At 44.9% G+C, this 21785-nt stretch overlaps 3 protein-coding genes across 7 annotated transcripts in view; 1 reads left to right on the forward strand and 2 right to left on the reverse strand.

Moving 5' to 3' along the window:
• The window catches only part of LOC120901282 (ras-related protein Rab6), a 31199-nt gene extending 14627 nt beyond the window's left edge, over window positions 1–16572 (reverse strand). Inside the window, exons 1-3 of one of the 5 annotated variants that reach the window (XM_040309012.1) lie at window positions 16392–16572; window positions 15028–15791; window positions 11959–12017 (exon numbers count right to left, since the gene is read on the reverse strand). In XM_040309012.1, coding sequence (XP_040164946.1) covers window positions 11959–12017; window positions 15028–15097 — 129 coding nt within the window. In that variant the 5' untranslated portion in view covers window positions 15098–15791; window positions 16392–16572. Of the gene's footprint in view, window positions 1–11958; window positions 12018–13302; window positions 13712–15027; window positions 15792–16219; window positions 16343–16383 lie in introns of those variants that run through there. The other 4 variants (XM_040309009.1, XM_040309010.1, XM_040309013.1 and 1 more) reach the window with 4 other exon arrangements.
• A 1090-nt stretch (window positions 16573–17662) lies between these two features.
• On the forward strand, window positions 17663–19319 carry LOC120902897 (protein FAM8A1). Its single transcript, XM_040311979.1, has 3 exons — window positions 17663–18216; window positions 18325–18466; window positions 18596–19319. Exons 1-3 carry the CDS (start codon window positions 17838–17840, stop codon window positions 19065–19067), a joined length of 993 nt encoding a protein of 330 aa, XP_040167913.1. The 5' UTR covers window positions 17663–17837; the 3' UTR covers window positions 19068–19319.
• Window positions 19303–21429, reverse strand: LOC120902896 (glutactin-like). The gene is made up of 4 exons (XM_040311978.1): window positions 20432–21429; window positions 19986–20360; window positions 19579–19909; window positions 19303–19516 (listed from the first exon to the last, which is right to left on the reverse strand). Exons 1-4 carry the CDS (start codon window positions 21365–21367, stop codon window positions 19383–19385), a joined length of 1776 nt encoding a protein of 591 aa, XP_040167912.1. The 5' UTR covers window positions 21368–21429; the 3' UTR covers window positions 19303–19382.
• Window positions 21430–21785: the final 356 nt, after the last annotated feature.

Genomic DNA, 21785 nt, shown 5'->3' on the forward strand with positions numbered 1-21785 from the left:
GACCCACCGACACGGAAAATTACCTCCGACACTAAGCAGAAAAATTGCTTCCACCACCACACGAGAGATAGAAGGCAGTTCCGGGTGGTTTCCGGATGAATTATTATTTACGTTCTTATGCTGTTTTCCCGCTGTGAAAGTTTTCCCAAAATTTGCCCCCTTTCCACAAGCGTACAAAGCACAACGGAAGGACCTGGTAGAGCGCGCCTTGGAATGCTCCGAAATTCATTAAAGCTTTCTTTTTCTCCTTTTAATGTCCATTCCTGTGGTGGATGAAAATGAGGAAAGTTAGTCTCAATGTGAGTACCTTGCGTACGGTACACCAAAAACCGGCATTATGTATTCTCGGCCCGAAAAGGTATGCCCCACCCGCCCGCCACCGACCGATGCTGTTTGTCGACCGGATGTCGGAACGGCGCAGGGAACAACAAGAACATTGAAATGAGTGCGCACCCTCGGTAAAGTAATGTAGCCCGACACCCACCCATTTCCTTTCTTCGTTTCGAATTTTCGCGTATGATGTACTACTACTGCTCCTCTTCACAAGAAAACCTGACGGTGTGTGTACCGACAGATGATGGAACATGGCGCGGTTCTGTTTTGCTTTACAGGTGGAAAACAGAGCGAGGTGGATCCGAGGGGGAGACCGAGAGCGTGTGCCAGACGCTGCACATTAAGAGCGGGTAGTAATGGGTCCAGATGAGATGAAAGGGATAAGGAAAATAAGTTATTAGCACCGTTTGTAGTAGCAAGCGAGAGAAAAACAGCCGCAAAAATGGAGCTGAAAGCTTCTCTCTCTTGCTGGGCGTCCTCCTTTGAGGTGAAGTTGTAACCGGTAAGGGGGAGTGAAGGATGTGAGGATAAGGAGTTTTTTTTAATTCTGTTTTACCAAAACAGGCAAAAGCAACAAACAGAAACATACATCATGATAAAAGCGGGTCGTAAAAGTGTGACTTATTTTTCGTACTCTCGAAATCGTAATTCCAGTAAAAGTAAAACAAAAAGTAAAAGAGATAATATAAATTGATGGGTAAAAAATGTATTTTGATAACTCACATATTCTGGCTCAAAATAATGTTTTGACCTTCCGCAATCTGAGTTTCGACTGATCATTATGTTTTCAATTTTTCCAAGAGCAAAAGTAAAAACTGTACAACGAACTGTACGAACTGTACAACGACATGTGAAATGTCATCATCATTTGCTTTGGATTTGCTTGCCTGGTTGTCCCTAAAGGAATGTTTTTTGCTCAACAGTACGTGGCATAGTTATGGAATTATCGTTTTAGGAGCTGAAGTAATGATATTATTTTTAATTATTTTGATCATATCGGATAGTATTCCATATTTTATCATGTGATAATAACTCCATTAAATATCCATTATCATGGTTTTTCATACGATAGAACAACACGAGCGACTCTTATGAAAATATGCAGCAGATGATAACGCAAATGCCACAAGATGACAAGACAAGAGCATCAACCATTAGAAAGTCATGGCAGATTGGTAGATTGATAGTAAAACTAGAAGCACATGTTAGTACCAAGCTTGTCAGACGGAAGTGACCAGTGAAGTTTGAACTTCACTTTCTCGTATGAATACGTCCTGGAATAGATTTTGACAGCCAAATGAGTTCACAATAATTAATGAATTATTAAAATTATATGTTCACGGAAAGTAATTTCAAAACTATCGATGAACGTGTAAAAACGAATATTTCGGATCATACCGTGTTTTCCAAGTTACTCTTATTTGTTTTTCAACAGCTGTTAAAACATTGAGTACAGTAGGTGACCGCTAACTGAGAGGTAAACAAGCTCCAGTTAACGAACAACGTTCGCTAACTGTAGTGACGTTTCTATGGTTTGATTGTTTTGATTGTTTTGATTTGACTGGAATAAACATACCAAACTTTTTTTTTCATTTATGTTGATATAAAGTATACTAATTCGTGTAATTACATAAATTAATAGCAAACGTAGGCAAGATACTCTAAATTTGTTTGAAAAATGCACATTTGCGACAAATTTCTCTTGCGGATGTTTCATGTTTTGACGTTTAAGTGTTCGTTAACTGAGAATCACTCCAGTTAGCGAACCTCCAGTTAAAAAGCACTCCAGTTAAAACACATCCAGTTAACGGTCACCTACTGTATTGCTAAAAAAAATAAATAATAAAATAATTTTAAAATAAAATTTCAGTTCTTAAATATGATTTCCAACACATTACAAAGAACTGTCAAACGCAATGCCCCAAGCTGAATTGTGTTTTAGAAAATTGACATGTTGAAAATTGTGTGGAGGATCTTAAATATTATTGCGAAGCAAATTCAATTTGACAGCTGTTGAAAAATATCTTGCAAACAATAAAAAATGTTGTAGACATTGAAAATGGACTGCAAAACCCATGGAACATTACAAATTATCCATGGTGGTGGTCTGATATCATGTTGTAAACGACAAAAAAAGTTCACATATTAAATAGACTCGGTAAAGCTTGTTTTTTTTTTAAATAAGAAAATTATAATGGTAAAGCTTTACTACAATCTGCTCTGTAACGGATAAATCGTTTTATTTATTAAATTAGGAGCAGTTGGTGGTTTAAATTTAAAAAGAGGTTGGCTTTGCAACTGTGCTAATTGTAATGTTTGATATATTGGCTATACTGTCATTTATTTTCAAGAGTATGAATTTTATGATAAAAATGAAGCTTTAGTAGATTTCTGGCACACCCACTCATGTTGTGCATTTAATAAATTCCATTGAGTACAAATTTCCATTTCATTCCAATGACGAATATTTGTGATCAAATGGAAAATAAAACAGTATGACCATATAATTACGTTCTACACTGTACAAAACCATTCTGCTTTGACCAGACATCATATTTGAACGAGTCTAACAAATATTTTGCATTTTATCAGCAAAACTATGAACAAATGGTCCGAATTCATTACCATTATTCATTACGAATCGCAACCAAATCACTCGCAAAACACAGTAAAGATTTTAACTGCGCGCTTGAGCTGTTCGTCCTTTACCACGACGTCATGATCAGCCACCAGCTACTACAGCTCAACGTTATTTAATCCATTTTATATCGCGCTCCCGGAGTAAACAAATTTCTCTCTCTTTCAAACAAGCAGTTAATTCACGCGCACTAAAAAAAAGGGAAGAGTAGTAGCGAAGTAGAACATGATTATTGCACATAAAACAATCCGGCCAAACAAATTCCTTCCAAACCGACGGCCCACAGCATCGGCAAAAAAACACAAACGAATTCCTGCGAAGCACTTTTACCAACAGTCCGGGGGGTATAGTACAAGCACCACCACCACACCATCACACTACCATCAGTTATGTAGTGAAAATTGTTTGCCAATAAACCGTCTCCATCCTTCTACGGGACCGACCGTTTTGTGCTTGTTGTAACGGGAGGAGAAGAAGTTCCCTCGCAGCGAGAAGCTGGTGCTCCATATATTTTTGCGTAAAGTGGCAAACGGAATCGCTAGGCTTAACGGCGCGTCGCTTCTGTCGCCCATAAACATGTGTATTTTTCCCCCCTTTCATCTTTGTTTTTTTCAGCACCAGCAAAACATAAAAAGAAAAACTCAACCCGTCTCTCTCTAGTGCCGAGAGTCGCGCCACCTGCACACAATGTAAATTTCGTTCCTTTTTTCCATCTCAAACTTCCGCTCCTTTTGTTCTCCAGCGGAAGGTGGCGTCAATTGAAATGTGCAGAAACGGAAAAAGGGCTCTCGCAAAACGGTCGCGGCTGTGCGTTTACTAATACACCGACCCAACAACCCGGGCCGGGTGTGGGAATCTCTATTGTATGGCCTTTTTTTCCTGGATGGTAAAAAAATAATGCAAAAAATAGGGGATCCATGCGTTATGCCATAAACAAAAAAGGGGAAGTCCCATTTTTTTTTTCGAATACCACAAAAGTAATAGGGAACGGAAGAAAGGGATACACCATTTTCACCTGGGGTGTGATAAATTTGTTTACAACCGTGATCGTGTTCTCTCTCCCCCGCAATCAAGAAACGATTCCCCGTGTGTCTTATGGGTTTTATCTATTTTCTATGCACTTTCGTTTGATGTATTTAAATAATTTTCGAAAAGCTTCAACAGCTGCAATCGAACATGAAACGAAATAAACGAGCACCACCACATTAATTGCAGGCAGATGGAAAGCTAATGCTAATGAAATTCTTTTCCTTGCGCAGATCGTACAAACGTATTTCAATCCCACTGCAGTGCCAGAATACAGGGTTTTCCGCTTCACTTTCGAATTCACCACATCCAAGATGTTTTTCAACAGCTGTAAATGTCAACAGCTGTCAAATGGTGTATTTGCATCATAATAAAATTTCTATCCAGCTATCGAACTCAATTCTGCTTGAGTCATGTTGAAAATTTTGTGGAAGAACTGAAATGAACATCATTATGATGAAAATATAACTTTTAACAGTTGGAGAGACAGATGGAGAACCTCTCGCAAGCAATTAAAGATGTTGTAGACTTTGGAATGGGCCGGTCTGGTGGTACAGTCGTCAACTCGTACGACTTAACAACATGCCCGTAATGGGTTAAAATCCCGAATTGACTGTGTCCCCATACGTAGGACTGACTCTCCTGCTATGGTAACAATAAGTCACTGAAAGCCAAGCTCACTCCAAGCTCACCAAGGGTACAAGCAGGCCTTGACCGACAGAGGTTGTTGTGCCAAAGATGAAGAAGAAGACTTTGGAATTTGACTCGAAACCAGTGCTGCAAAATGTCGTGAGTATCACGAGATTTTCACCAACGAAAACAATGAACATATCCGTGGTAGCTTGATGCTCATTGCTGATAGCCAATAAAAGTGCGTCATGACATGCTGAACACAACATGTGAATTCTTGATTTTTTCTGGCTGTGAACAGTGCTGCCAAATGCCACTGTTTCAGTCACCAACACTCATGACTGAAACAATGCTCAAATCAGCTCACGCACACAACTGAGATGATCAGTGATGAGACTCAAGCAGTTGGAGGATCAATCACATGCTTGGTGACATTTTGATTGGAACCCAACTCTTGCTCACTCACTTTGTCACGACATTTTTTGGCGGTGATAATGACGACATTCCTGGAATATACTTGGCGCGTGGGCTCTAACAACAAAATGAGCATTCTTTCTCCCTCTATCTGTTTTGATTATCGTTCGGATTAAACGGAGCGAGAAAACATGCTCATTTTGTTTCTTGGAACCACTCGCACGCAATGCATATCTCCCGTGACCATCGCGATGATCAGCAACTGAAAATGTCGCGACCAAGTGACTGACCAAGAGTTGGTTGCACACAATGTCACCAAGCATGTGATGGTCGCACCAACTGTTTGAGGCTCGCCTCTGATCATCACAGTAGAGCGTGACGCTGACATGATTTTATTTCTGCCGGAATTTGTCATGACTATGTCAGTGACATTTTGCAAAACTGTTCACAGCTAAAAAAAGTCGTTACATAGTGACTAAGCGATGGTCGCTAACATGTCATGAGCATGTATTGGTCACACCAACCGTTCTGAGTATCACCTCTGATTATCACAATGACATGACGCTGTTATGGATTTTGTTTCAGTTAATTTTTTTATGACATTGACAGTGACATTTTGCAGTACTGCTCGAAACCCTGTAAAGCGCACCCGGTCGGTCAGGTGCTGGTTAGCAAGAAACAAAAAAAGGAAACATCAAATGAATCCGAAGCTCATCAGGCTTCTAATTTTCGCTTTGATGAGGAATTTCGTTCTATTCCAGCTTCTCCTCTTCTTTTCCTCTTTCCCGAGTGTGTGTGTATGCGTATTGCAACACAGCTTTAAGTTTATTACCCTCCCGTCGCACGCGTGAAGCCGAGAAGTGGGTGGAAAAAGCGTCTTGAATAATTCAGGATTCAATCTCTCGATCGCGCACGACGCACGATTGGAGGTGAGCGGCAAATTACTTCATTCGTTCGCAATTGGTACTGCGCGCTGGCTGGGCGGAATGGAATATGGGAATGGAAAAGGAATAAAAAAAGGCAAAAAAGCAGGCAAAAAGTTACATCATGAGGTGCAGCAGTCAGTGTCGGATTATGCTAATTGAAATTGTAAGCAGAACTTAGAGCTCATATCTTTGTTCAAACAGTGAAATAAAGAACGGAACGAGCTCTTCAGAGCTTTGGCTAGAAGTCATCGGAGAGGTGGCGGAGGTTGTGCGAACGGGGTGATGATAAAGTTGCTGGCTAATGAATTACAAATGGGTGCTTTATGACGTGGCACTCACTTGAACGGGCACGTTGTTAGAAAAGGGAGTTTCTTGCGTACTTTCAAATAATAAAAAAAACTTTTAAACGGTAACATTACTCACGACACGCCCCACGCACACACCAGGAACCTGTCACACAAGGTCTTGTGTTTTTAGGGGCGGTCGGAGCGTTAAATGATATCTCTGTTTGGAGTGTTAAGTTGCCCATTTACTGCCCCAAAAACAGAACCCGCAAAACAAGCTTAACATTTTACATTAATTTGTTTGGTTTGTTTTAAAGTGGCTTATAATTCCCGCCGTCACCACCACGTCAATCGAATGCATTTCGCTAGCTGGTTTGGGGGAATGTTATTTAACATACATCACACTCGCGCGCACCATGAATCAGCAGCACATACGATTACCAGGTCGGCGGCGGGTGTAATCGTTATCACTGCTGGCCCTCTTTTGTGCCGTTCAATATAGCACCTTTTTTGCCGAAACCTTCACACCGTTTCTTATCACCAGAGCAAATGGGCGAGTAGTGTTAAAGGGGTTGAACCCCCATTTCGAACAGGTGGGGCCGCGGCAGGATTTGTCATCGGCTTCTTGCCATTTGATTACGTGTCCGTTTGCGATGGGAGGACTGTGATTTAGAGTAGTGTTGGGTAAATTAGATTCAGATTCTTGAATCTGAATACATCTCTGGTATGATTCGTTGAATATAAATCTCGGTTGGAAAGATTCATGAATCTCAAAGATTCTTGAGTCTTCAAGAATTTACGAATCTCGAAAGATTAATCAGTCCTCGAAAGATTCACAACAATCTTCTCGAAATCTCCAAAGATACATGACATGATAATCTCGAAAGATTCTAGGGATCTCAAAAACATCATAAAGCTCAAGCCTTTTATTAATCTGCTTTTTGGCGTAACAACCTACGTGATCATGCCAGCCAATGTTGTTTTTTGAATAGTTCAGAGAGGCTTTGGCTCCAACGGAGTTCTTTCGCCTTTTAAATTATTCCAGCATATACAGGCTTTCGAGACTTCTTGGAAAGTACCACGGCGCCGGATAGTTTGTTTTGCTACAGAGAGATGGTCCATGCAAGGCTTGAACCGACAACGGGCAGGTTTTAGGTGCGATTGGGCAAATGCAATATTTTGGAAATCATAGATCTCTAAAGTTTCATGAATCTTTAGAGATATATGAATTTTAAGGTATTTATGAATCTTTGATGATTCATGAGACTTTGAAGATTCGTTAAGATTCGCGAATCTTTAGATATTCATGAATCTTTGAAGTTTCAACTCGAGATTCGAATCACTCATCACTGAAGATTGATATGAATGAATCTCATCGAAAGATGAGAGAGGGTTGGCAGAAGATTAATTTAGAGGCACAAGATTAAAGAGAAGATGTGAAGTGCAACTAACCAGATGATATTACAATTGCATGAGGACATCATATTACAAACGGAAGTTTGATATGTTTTGTAGACAAACAGTTTAACAGATACCAATACAGCATTACAGGAAATACCTATTGAAACGATACTACAATGAAAAAGATGATGTCATTAACAATAAATTTAATATCATCTTAGTGCAGTCTGATATGCTATCTGCTACCATTTATGAGCAAAACATGTTGTGGCCTGCGATATCAAATGATTGATCTGTGGATTTCCCCACTAGGATTATCTTATCCGCTTAAATTGAGATTTAAGTCATGTCCAGGAGCTGCACTGGATGGTCTAATGGTAACAGCACCGGCTCTCACAAGATCAGATGTGGGTTCAATTCCCACGTAGAGACACCACGCGAAACAATTGTTTGTTCGTTTAATCTTCTATGTATATATAAATCTCGTGTCACGGTGTTTGTTGCGAGCAACCTCCGAAACGGCTGGATCATTTTCAACCAAACTTCGCACACACCTTATGGTGGTATGAGAATAGGTTTTAAGATTTAAAAATCGTTCAGATGTTACACTAAACTCAATTTAGTAATGATTTTCTGATAACTCCCATACAAAGAGCAGGATTGTAGTTGTGTTGTATACAGCACTTTGACATTTGGTGTAAGGTCTCTGGCGGTTTACACTCGATGATCGGATCCTGAGGGGATACGGACACGATACAACTATCCCAAGTAACAAAGCAATAATGGAATATTTTAGTTTTTTTGGATTGATTCAGTTTGTCGGGCCAGCTAGTATTGTGTATATAAATGAAGACAGAATAAAATTAAATTATTAAGAAGAAAAGATTATTCATTATTTCAATTACCATTTATCATTGAAAATCATTTAGAGGTTAGGTTTTATTTCTTCAATCAAAACCAAAACCAAGGAGTTAAATTGCACCCCTGCAAATTCGCGACGAAATAAATACGGTAAAGATATTCCCCAAAGATAACAGTGTGCAAGTCTAATTAATTTCACTACCATTTACTATCTTACAACCTCTTTCAACCGATACTTGCACATCCCAAAACAAATAAATTGAAATGACTGCTTGATTTCCCGTACATTAAACATCTCATTCTCTCCACGCGGGAAGATAACGAAGCAGCAAACTCTATGTGTGCATCATCAGAAGCAAACCACATCATCACGTGGAACCATTCATCCCCAGGAAGACTCCCTTTCTGCTGGACACCACCACCTTGCGTTTGTAATCGCTCTATCATCGACACTTCCTTGGCAGGAAACACCACCGATATATCCCCCTGACAAGGCAGACGCACATCATGCCACGAGCGACAAGACAGCGGTCATTTACCGCATGAAGAAATCCTTTAATTTACACTAATCGACACAGCGGTGGCAAATTGACTTCTTCGACGCAGGGGAGTGGATTTGCCGAGTGGAGAGAGAGAAAGATCTCGGGAATGTTAAGAGGTCGATTCCAGTCCATCATCCTTGGGACGTATTACGTGAGAAGTGTAATTAGGTTAAGTCGTTATTAATTACTTGACTAATTTGCACAAGTTTCGCGACCGGTTTCCGCGGCCGGCTTGTTTATTCTACGGCCGACAAGCTTGGCAGGGGAGCAGTTCAACTTCGCGACTAGATAATGGGATCAGCAGACCGGGAGCAGTGGATGGATATATTATCAATTTAGAAATATTCCTTAGGGTGAACGACACATAAATGCTAAAAATAATAATTAATTTTATATAAACAAATTAGTGGCTGCAATAATTCAAGTTAAAAATGCCACACTTTGCTAAACGTTTGCTCTTACTTCTCTCAAAACAGCTTCTGCCCAAAGCTGTCAGAACAGATGTTTCAAGAAGAAGGAAATAAATTGCAAAAAAAAGCGTACGCTGAGAAAAGTTTTGCTTTCCACGGGGTTTGTTTGTCCTCCCACGCTGTAAAAAGATAGCCGGCAGAGCAACCTACACGCAAGAATCTTTCCACCTTAAGATGCCTCTTAATTACGCACCTGTCTGGGAAACTGTGGTGTGTGCGCGTGGGAGCATTTTTCACCTTCCTGTTTCTAGAACCGTTCCCCTACGGCAGACCACGAAAGATGGAAACGGTTAAAAGTCAATTTGGCAAGCTGGAAGAAGATCGGCGCGGAAAGTTTTAATACAATTTTCCGCCCTGCTCTTGATTGCTAAATGCGCACACAGTTTTAGTCTTCCTTTTTTATGTTCTGTAGAAGCCGCAGCAGGGTAACAAGTTTTGCACAGGCATCAACTTTGGCACAGAAACAAAGAAAGCAGAGCTTTGGAGAGGAAAAATGTGGATTAAAGTTACAAACAAAAAACGTATCTAAACCATTATAGAGACATTACGTCTATCTGCAGCGTTGGAGACGCGTCAACTCTGCATACAAGAGCACAAGCACATCTCTTAACCTAGTTTCCGAAAAACGAAGTATCTCGAAAGGGAATTTCAGTGCTTCCAGAGCAAGTAAAGTTCCGCGATGTCACTTCCTTTAGCATCATAAAGTCTAGAATTTTATAGAAAACTATTAGTTTATGGCTTTAGCCCCATCTATAGCTTTAGCTTTAGCTCTGCCCGAGTGACATTTGCCATGGGAAACGCCAAACCCACACTCGATACTCGGTAAATCGAAGGGAAAAGGAAACACGATCCAAGGATAACACGAACGTCGCGTGGGCATTCAGCTCACAATACAACTCAGTTCTATCAGCAGCAACAACAACAACGTCAGCATCTTCCTACACGCCCGGCAAAGGACGTGGGAATCAACCCATCAACAGCAGCAGTAGCAATATCGTAGAAATAGCGCAACTACACGGTGGCAGTGCCAGGCTCAGAATGTCGACGAGTGACAAAAGTACCCATTTTTATAACCCAATTCCCGCTCTACTCAATATTGATTCCCCACTTCGGACCACCAGGGTAAAGTAAAAAAAAAATGCGCAGGAAAGATGAAAGTGATCCAATGGGGGTTGGTAAGGTGACAGAGTAAGATGAATATTACATTCTATTACTAATGAATGAAGGCTGATATGATGGATTGCTGATGTTGGTCCCATGGTTTCCCTATGTAACGGACGCCTGAATCAAGCTTTCAAGTGCCATTCGTACACAAAAGTATTTCAGAAATGTAATTCCAACTGGGCAAAACCTTAATCATTTGATGTCTGGAGGCAATTCCGTTGCCATGACTATTATACACATGGGTCATAGCAAAATAAACTAGTTGGTAAGTGTTACAGAGTTTTCCGGGTCACTTTCCATTGTGAACCACATTATTCACCGCCTGCAACATGTTTTTCAACAGCTGTCACACATTGTATTGGCATCATAATAAAGTTTCAGTTCTTAAACATGATTTTCATCGAATAACACAAAAATTGTCAAACACAGTCCAGCTTGTGGCGTGTTGCAAATCATGCAGAAGAACTCAAAATTTATTGTGAAACAAATAGAACATTTGAGAGTTGTTGAAAAACATCTCGCAAGCAATAAAAAATGTTATTTACATTGGAAATTGACTCGAAAACACTGTATTCATCATCTAACTATACCCGACACCACTAAAGAAGCTGCTCATTTCTACCAGCTTGTGACAATGTGATGGATGACCGGTAAATCTGGTAAATCCAAATACATGTTATTCCAGGTATTGATTATGGAGTGAACCAGATCCACCACAAATCATTTGATCCATTCAACTAATAGTTACAATTACAATCTAAATCCAAGTTTTATATTTACTCACATAAACATACATTTAGGTACAAAATGAAATCAAGTAAACAAACCACAAAAAGCCATCATCTGCTTCAATCTGAACCAAAAAAAAAAAACAAAATCACACCCCGGCTGCAGATGCAAAATGAAAACTGTTGATAATAACGGTCAACAACGAATCGGCACAAACCACTGCCACCACCACCATCGCTCACGAAATCATTGAAATCGGCCAATATTCGATAGAGAGCGCACAACAACCCCTGGATAGCATAAATCACGACGACGGCAACGGTTATCCGATCTTCGAGGGAGGGGTGGGGTTAGCAGGGCCAGCAGAACGCGTAATTCTATTATCCCTCCATTCCATCATCCTCAAACGGTCCCCGAAAGAAGTACCTTTATGTCCCAGGTTTTTTTTTTCTTCTTTGGACCTTCCATCCAACGAACCGATCTTCACTTTCTTCTCATCCGCTGTGTTTCCACATTCCCATCGCAAAAAAACGCACTTACCTGGTATGTGTTGTCGAAGCTGTCGTACATAAACCTGGTGATTAGCGATGTTTTGCCCACTGTATGTGTGTGCGTGCATGTTGAGGGTGAAAGAGTTGGTGGTTTGGAGAGGGCACACAGCGACGGATGCAACCAGCAGACCGTGAATAGAGCATCATCATCATCGAGTTCGTTTTTTTTTTTCGCATAAATCCGTGCCGATGGGGAATCATGAAAAAGAGAGAGAAAGAAGAAAAAAAAATTGGTAAAATACACAAAATGTGAGATCATACACTCTTAAAAATTTTTGCCGAATCTCGGTTAATTTTTGCCGAGATCTGCACAACTGAGATCTCGGCAAGGATCTCGGTTAAATTTCTGTTGCCGACATCTCGGTTAATGACATTTTGTTTTGACGTTTACGTTTAACCGAGATTTTCGGTTAGAGCAAATCGAGATTTCGGCTAAATATAAAAACATTTTATCTTTATTTTAGTGGTTTTATTTGCGTATCAAGTGGGTTTATTTAGGTAACATAAATAAACAATATTATTTACTGGGAGAAATAGTCAAAGCAGTCTGAGCCCATGATGATGGCCGGTGTACACCTTCTGCAGCATGATTTCACCATCGTGCCCCTTACTGTTGCAGGACGGCAGAAAGTCACCTTAATCTTATGAGATTTCTGGTGTGATGGGAAGCGTAGGGACAGGCGTCGGTTCAACCGCCGGATGGGGCACAGCGTTTGGATGTGGTATATGTACAGGAAAATGAGCCGGGTAAGGAGCGGGCACTGGTACAGGCACGGTTCTGTAAAATGGATAACTGAGAGACTGCTCCGAGCGACGCTGTGAAGAGCACCGGTTGCGTGCGCTGATGGAGTTTCCTAGCCCCAACCCCGTTCCATACCCGGTCTCGATCGCACGCTACTGACACTCGGTTTTTTTTTCACGCTGAGAGACTCATTTTCACTTATATTTTTACACTTTTAATTTTGCATCACAACATCACTCCGAAAGGTTTTCGTTTCATTAGCACGAGATTAACACAATGGCGAATGACAGATAGAATACCGAGCCTCGGCTAATCCAAATAGTAAAGCTGAAATCTCGGTTATTTTGACGGACGAGCTCGGTGACAGCTGTGTTAACGTATGTTCTCGGCAAGTTGTGTTACCGAGTTTCGGTTCAAATATTTATTTAACTGATATTTCAGTTTTAAATGGTACTGATTTTTGGCTACTCGGATTTTTCAACTGACATATCAGCAAGAATCGAAAGAGCCGTCGGATTTCGGCAGTATTTTTAACCGAGTTCGTGAAATATTTTTAAGTGTGTACATACAAAGTAGTGGAAAGAAACATACAATCACACACACACAGACATGAACATAGAGTTTTCACATATTTTGTGCATGCAAGCAGAGGCACGAAAGACCAAAGTCAAGAAGAAAAACCAACCCCTGCCTCTGGGAGGATGTGATGTATCGCATAATTTGATTATGCGCCCATCAGCCCCTCATCGTCCTCCCAGAATGGAAGAAAATTTGTGTTTGTGCCCGATTTCAGGGCCGATCTCCAACCGTGATTTGTAAGGTGATTCGTGGTGCAATTTTTCACTGCGTTTTTGGGGGCTGTATCTTTGCGGAATTCCTTCCATTGTGGTATGGTTAAATGCTGGCGCTTCTACATCGCTTTCGCTCTCTTTCTCTCTTCGTTTGAGCTCATTTATGTGCCGTGTGACAATCCCACGAGACAAGTCACGACGCAGCACAGACGACGGGAATGATTCATACCTTCTTCTGCTCGAGACGAGACGAGAACATTCTGCTTCAACGAACGGAAAGGACACGCACGCCCCGTATTATCCAATACATATATTCAATCCAAAAAGCTATGGCGAACAGCACATAAATAAAGCACGGCTTATAAAAGCACACGCTTTTGCATGAGGCCAAACGGGAGCTTGGGATAAAAGTTTGCAAAAAAAAGCGACTCCTTCCACAGCATCCACCGGTCACGGGAACGGTCACGTCAGATGTTCTTTTCTTCTGCGTGATAAGTGAATTAGGTTTTCTCTCTCTTTGTACGTGTGTGTGTGTCTGGGGGAGACACGAAGCACCCCACACGGAAAAAGAATAACATTCCAGCTCTGGAGTTTTCCACCGTTTTTTCCTAGGCATTTTTCCCAACCAGACAAGAGTGCGCTTTCTCTCATTCTCTCTCTCTCTCTCGTTGGATTTTTTTGTGGTTTTGCGCTTTGTGGCGAACGGACACAATGATGAATAATAAATCTAATTCTCAGGACGTTTTGATGGTGGTGGTGGTTGTAGTGGGCTTTCTTTTTCGTGCACCCCGCAGTGCTGGGCGCTCATCTCGCACTTCTCCTCAGCTAATCCGAGTTCACCTTCAAAGCTCGGCTCAATCAGAGTGATGAGGTCACACGCGGTGGATGTTTATCATTATTCGCTCCCCAGACAGCAAAGCTTTCATATCTCGCCTACTTGTTTCAGGGGGAATGTAGTATGGCTATTTGCAAAAGTAACGCCCGCATTCGAGCCGGTGGCGGCGCCGTTTTCCTTTTTGTGTGCCGTGCTGAAAGGCTCAGCCGGCAGCAGCATACATCGAGCGAGATCGGGGACGGGGTTTTTCCTCCAGCTTCATCCACCTGCGTCTTGTGTTTTTGAAGGGATGGAAACATATTTTTTGCCTTTTGCAGATTGAATAAGCCCTAATTAGTGGGTCCCCGTTTCCCACTCGGGGGAGGTGAGGTTCACACGCCACACGCTGGCAAAACAAGACCCGAACCATCCCGAAGCGGGGGCTGTCCTCTCCAGAGTTCGTTGCTAAGAAGCGTTCCCCATTCCCCAGCGGAAGCTTTCTCTTGTTCTGGGACGTTTTGCGGGGTGAAAAACAACAACAACGAAACACAGTAAAGAAGGTAACGGATTTTCATTCTTCTCTCACATTCTCATGAAATAAGAAAACGGGAGAAAAAAAAAACATTATATTGCTGTGCTGGTTTGTGTGTGGCGTGTTTGTGTAGGTTCGTATAAGGTTTCACACCGTTGCTGCATATTCCGCTTACTTACCGCTCTGTTCGCCGAGAAACACCAGCTTGAACTTCCGCAGCGGATTTCCAAAATCGCCTGATGACGACATCGTGTGGAGCGTGTGGGGTGACGGGTGGTGGTGGCGGCGACGACTGTTATGTTGTGGAGGGTTTTCCTTGCTTCTGCTCTTTCTTTGCCCTCCGCTGTGTTTTCCTTTCTATTGCTTCTGCTCCCGTTTCACACACTTGGAGCGCCCAAACACACACTCACACACTAGACACACAACCCCAATCTCAGTAGACACTGGCACAGACACACACACACTGCTCTTCTTTCTTTAGGCCACCAAACGGTTGCTTGTAGTGCGTTTTCCACAGGGGCAGCTGGGGAAAACTCAACGCGATCAAGCACACAAACACACAATGCGGACACTTTCCACTGGAACTGGAGCACACACACAAACACTCACACCTACACACACACACACGATCGACGGTTATTCCAATGGCACGAAACGTACCATCCGCTGGTTCACACTGTCCACCAAAAAGGGAACACAATGTGGAAGGAGGAGGAGAAGCCTATTGCCGCGGGATGTAAAATGACCCCGTTTTCTTTTCCCTCAGAACACAAGACCAACTAATCCTGAGGATGCACTCCGACCGGGGTGAAATGCCCACCCCAATGCTGGCCGTTTTTTCCGGGCGCTCTCAGGTCTTTGCACTCACTGGTCACTACTGCTGCTGCTGCGTTGGCGCTCCGGCGGCCTCTCCGGCGGGTTTCGGTCGGTCAAGGGAGGGGAGCTGGAAAAGGGAAAAGGAAAAGATCAGTTTCAGCTGACACGGCGCACGGCGTTCCCTCTCTTTCGCTCTTCCGGTGTCACTCCCAAAACCGAGACACGATTGCGTACGCGCCCTCTTGTGTGTGTGTGTGTGCCAGTATGTATGTGTGTACGTAAAGTGACGGAACAGCCACGCAGATACTTCTTGGGAGTGTGATGAGTAAGTCGGCCACGGGTCGGGATGACCGCACCACCAGTTCCGGACCCATCACAGCAACGCACACACACGCACACCGACACATGCTACATGCTGGGAAGGGGTGTGGGCACCTCAAATTGGGTATGTTTTACCGTTTTTTTTTGTTGGCGGCCACGACCCCACACACGCACATACACACTGGTACGCGTACACACACTCACACCCTCCTCCCCCCCCCCATAGTTACGCACGACGGACGAAGCGTGTGCAGTTCAACGAGCTCCGGCGGGTCCGTTACGCCCAGGATTTTTGCCTTTGAGCGAACAACTATCACGACCACCTCCCCCCTCCCCTATCCACCCAGACTGGTCGGGGTTTTCTCTATTCAGCGCCTGCTTTTCTTTCCGCTGCTTACACTGGTACCCGATTTTCCCGAAGCGGCTGCGGCACGGGCGTCACTCGGGGTGGATCAATAAAATTAACGGCACGGCTGCTGCTCTACCGCTGCTGCTGCTGCTATACGTGCTGCTGCTCCTATTGGTTTTGGCGAGTCGTCGGAAAAACTTGCATTTGCTTTTGCTTTCGACAAAAATCTGGTGACATTACACTTTTTTGACAGCTTTCTCCAGTGTTGACGGTGCACGGAAGGCGCGCCCCACGATATCGTGAGGGTGACATTTTGTGATATAAATTTATTTTAAACTTATTTTAATTGATAGATAAAAATGTGTTTTATGTAAAAACGAAGTTTGATAAAGATTTGTGAGCTGGTCAAGCAGATACATGAATTTAAAATTTGATCATGCAATATTCCGGTAAAGGCCTGTTTACACGTTACAAGCAGCATAGTTTGCCGTTTTCATTGAAACAATCGGTTCCATGCGCTTGGAGATCGCTATTGGGCGATGCTAAAAAATGCATATGAAAAAGTGAACCCAGGAATAAGTGATTGATTTGGTAAAGAATAAAAAAGGTTAAAATTGTAGCACCTTTTATGAACGATGGTGAAGTTTATTCCAAATACTGCAAAAACCCACTTTTTTCTCCATCGCCATGTACCGATTTATTCTCATTCACTTTTATTTATGGATTTTTGTAGCGTATTTGGCCAGCGTACAGGCCAAGTTCCATTTTTGAAGTCAATCCTGATTCCGTTACCGTTGCAAATTGCGATTTCCAGATCGATTCTGATTCCAGATTTCGAGGCCGACTCTGGAGGCGACTCCGGAATCGACTCTGGAGTCAACTGTGGAAACGGCTCGTGAGTCAACTTCGGAATCGGCTCCAGAATCGGCCCCGGAATCGGCTACAAAATCTGCTACAGAATCGACTCGAGAATCGATTCCGGAATTAATTCCGAACATGGAATCGGCATCGGGTAGGTCTGATTCCGAGCTCCCACCATTACTATATTTAGACGCCTATATGCGGCCATTGTCACCCAACGTTCTATATAAAGCTTTCCATACACTCCTAAGCAGCTTAGAAGCTCCTTTAAACATTTCAAACTTTGATGCGGTTTGTTTTCTCAAATAATGTCGTATTTTCATTCAGCATGATTGTATCTTTTACTTTTCCTTCATAAAAATAAAAAATAGGTTTTAAAAGCCCAAATTTGTATAAAATTCAAACCATTTGTTTATTTTCACAATATTAATTGCGTTGGTGTTCGTGACCGCCAGCGGCACCCACTGTGCACAGTCACAGTTGCACTGACTCAGTTGTTTGGATTTGTGCGCTGGAAAAAAAACATTGCCGTAACAAAAACAAAACCCTCGCCGTGTCCGTGTTTTGCTTGTGCGGGAAAAAAATCTAAAAGGGCACAAATTTCACGCCCGCGTTTCGTTGCATTTTTCAACCCCGCTCATCATGGCCGAAAATCAGGACACAATCAAAGAGAAGCAAGACAGCGGTCCCGTCGACGGCGGGCCGCAGCTGGATCTGACCAAATCGTCCAAACAAATTTACTTCGAGCTGCTGCGAACATGGGTGTACCATGCGGAAATGCAGAACCATCTGCACGCCCACTTCCCCTACTACCTGATGAACAACTATCCGCAGCTGTTTCAGCTAAACAACGGGCAGGCGGCTGGACCCGGCATGATGGGCCAGTTCATGAGCGGTGCGGGAACGGCAGCGGCGAACGGCGGGGGAACGTCGGCGCCCGGAAGCGGTACCGGACAGGGCACGAATGGTGCCGGGAACCGGGGGCGTACGGAAACGACGGATCCCACCCGACCGGATGATGGTAAGTGGTGGAATCGAACCGGGAAGGGTATTACATATTAGTGTAATTAAATCGATTTTTGTTTTTGGCTTAATATCCTTCACCTGTGGTGCCGCTCCCCCTCTGCAGCAATCAACCGTCACGGTGGATATGAGTACGTAATTGCCCCGCTGTGGAAACGCTTTGCCGCCGAAGCCATCGATATAGCGATAATCTTTCTCCTCAAGATAATGACCACGCTCGCGTTTATAGATGCGTTCGAAATCGATCTGTAAGTAGCAGGCCGGATGACGCAAGACCGAAACCAATCGGTAGACCTTTGCCCGCTATCGCAACCCGGGCGCGGAATTTATTTTATCTTAATTTTATCAACGTTTTTCGCACCCACCACCCCCTCCAGCCTGTACATGGACCTGGACGCGATTCGCAACTCGTTCGAGGAGGACTACACCGAGCTGCTGTCGTTCACCTCGGAGCTGATCTTTCTCGAGATCGGCATCAAGATCGCGGTGTGCATCTACGAGGCCGTCTGGACGGCCCACGTCCAGGTCATACCGGGCAGCGCGACGCCCGGCAAGATGCTGATGGGGCTGCGGATCGTGTACGCGGAATCGGTGGCCGTGCTCGAGCCGCAACCGCAGCCCGGCCTGCTAAGCAATCAGGTGCCGCTGCGGGCGCTGCTGTACCCGGGTACGACGCCCAGCTTTGGCCGTGCGTTTGCCCGGGCCGTGGTGAAGAACGTCGTGATAGCGTTCTTCTTCCCGATGTGTCTGCTGCTGCTGTGCTTCCGGCAGAACCGCTCGATCTACGACGTGATGACGAAAACGGTCGTCGTGGAGGACAATCCCAATCCGGTGCTGAGACGCCGCTAGGCAGCAGCAAAAGGCTGTGGAAGGGACCACCTTCCCACCCGGTACCAAATGAGTTCAATTGTTTTTTTGGAGCGAAGTGTAGGGGTATTGTGGCCCTATTTGAGGGCTGTTTTGAGTTAACCAAATACCGGAAAGGGGGGAAAAACGGTGACGAGTTACGCTGGCACAGGCCGGCCACTATTACGTGTAATAAATGCTGCGCACCATCCCCCGCTTAGCAAAGGGGAAAATCAGCTCTAGTTTAAACATTAACTATTCACACACTTTATTCTCTCATTTGTGACGCACCAATCTCTACACCAACCCCCACCACACCTATTGCGCTGGTTTTGGGTGGGATTTCTTTTTCTGAATCTCGGCCGGGCTCTTGATCGCGACGGTAAACTCCTCCCTAAAGTCCTGCCCGATCGTAAACTGCTCGTTAATCTTGAGATACGGCCCGAGAACGTCTGTGGAGAAAAAAAGGGCAATTAATTTAAATAATTTTGAAGAAAACACTGTCTAAACTTACTATTCAACGGTGGCCAGGCGGGCACATCGTTCGCTTCCGGTTTGCCGCTGATGGCGAAGGACGTCCACAGGTCGACCATGCGCTTCGCCACCGATGTGTCCCGCTCGTTCAGCTGGGCGGCGTTCGGCGGGTAGGGGAACAGGTACATCAGATCGTTCGAGTGATGTACGCCGCCATCGAACGGGATGGCCGACGTGTCGCCGCCGTACCCGAAGCGCGTATGCTCGCCGGCATAGTCGAACGAGTACAGGTACGTCTGGTCCGGCAGGTACATCGCATTGTTTTGGGCCATCTTCAACACCGGACCCTTGATCAGTACGTCCGCCGTGTGCTGTGGGAATTTATTGCGAATCAATATAATGTTTTTTTTTTTTTGTAACTATTTTCAGCATGAGGCTTGCACTTACATCACAAAACCCGGCCAGCAGCTGGCGCAAATCGCCCGACGCAAGCTGCTCGTGCGTGAAGAACTGTGCCATCGTGAGCGTGCGTACCGTGCAGGACGGATCGTCCACACCGAGCACCTGGTTGACCTCGTCCACCATCCGGTGGATCGTGATGTGCGGGTCGCCGATCAGCTTCTTGAACAGCAGTATGTTGAACACCTCCAGAAACGCGAACGTACCGTCGTGCCGGGTAACGCCGGTCAGCAGCGGCATGTTCTTGCGCCCACCGCCCTTGCGCATGATGAAGTACGGGTTTTCCGGGAACAGCCCGTTCGGGTCGTTGAACACCATACGAGCGCCCCCGATCGTGTCGGTACCGTTCGGGGTACGAAGACGCTACGGCGTGGCCAGTGGAGAAATCCATTAAATTAGTGTCCCCAGTTCATCGTCCTTTTCCTCTTACTTACATAATGTTGGGTGAACGCTTTCATCAGGCTGAAAATGTCCAGCTCCATCAGGAAGCGCTCCACCTGGTCGAGCGGTGCCTTCCGATCGAACCCGGCAAACCCGGCAATGTCGCGGCAGTTCCGCTCCGGGCTACGGTCCCACACCCACGACCCGTGGCAGTTGCCCGACTGCAGGATGAGCCGCTGAAACAGCCGCTCCGTATCGACCAGCGGGCTGTACGTCATGCTGGAAACCATCGCCGCACCGGACGACTGTGCCATGGCCGTCACCTGTCCCGGGTCACCCCCGAAATGGCTGATGTACTTCTGCACCCACTCGAACGCTAGCACCACATCCATCACGCCCGCATTGCCCGGGATTTGCCGCGTGTTGGAGCACAGAAACCCAAGCGCACCGAGCCGATACTGTGGCACCACCAGCACCACGTCCTTCTCCATGATGTAGTTCGGTGGGTAGTGAAAGATCGCACCGTCGTAAAACCCGCCACCGTGCACGTACACTATGACCGGTTTGCGGCCGCGCAAATCTTTCGTAAACACGCTGAGATTGATACAGTCCTCCAGGTTTTGGGCGCGCTGCTCCTCCGTCAGCAGCTTCATGCGCTTGTACACCGGCGAGCCGAGCTTCGGCTCGGACACATCCATCACGCCGTCCCAGGGTTGCACCGGGACGGGCGGTTTGAAGCGTCGCTCGCCGGTGGCCGGTTCGGCGTAGCGGACGTTCAGGAACTGCAGGATGTTTACGCCCGTCCAGGCGCCCCGTGTCGTTGAGCCTTTCAGCTTCCCCAGCCCGGGCAGCTCGACCACGGGGTTGAGGTCGGTCGATTCCGGACCCGCCATCGTGGAGTAGCGCTTGCTGGAGCTGCACAGTACGGTTAGCAGCTTGCTCGGGCGATGCGACCGGAGCAGTAGCGTTCTGCTGATGCTGATGGCCATTGCAAAACTGAGCGGACCTGCGAATTCCCCCTCTGTTCAAGCAGGCCGGTGCAGCCGTCGAATTTTTCGCGAATCTGCATTAGCTTAAGACGATTAGCTTGCCGGTGCCAAAAGATAAGGGGGGTTTGTTGCTCGTTTTGCACGCACGGTTTGCGATTTTTTGCTTTTGCTTGGTCTCCGGTCTCCGGGCTGTGTGAACCTTTTTTCTTCTGATAAATTGATATCCAATGGGCGGTGGTTTCAGGGTGTGGGATAGCAGCACAATAAAGGCTGGCTGCCGACTAGGTCAGACAAGTGGCTTCTTTCTTTCTAAGGTACGTAGTCTTTGGCTCAGTGTACTTTGGCGGTGTACAACTAAGCCACCCCGTCTGGGGAAGATCGTTTAGAAGCATTTGTTTTGTAAAAGAACTGATGATAT

This window comes from Anopheles arabiensis, chromosome 3, assembly GCF_016920715.1.
Source record: "Anopheles arabiensis isolate DONGOLA chromosome 3, AaraD3, whole genome shotgun sequence".
Taxonomy (NCBI): Eukaryota; Metazoa; Arthropoda; class Insecta; order Diptera; family Culicidae; genus Anopheles; species Anopheles arabiensis.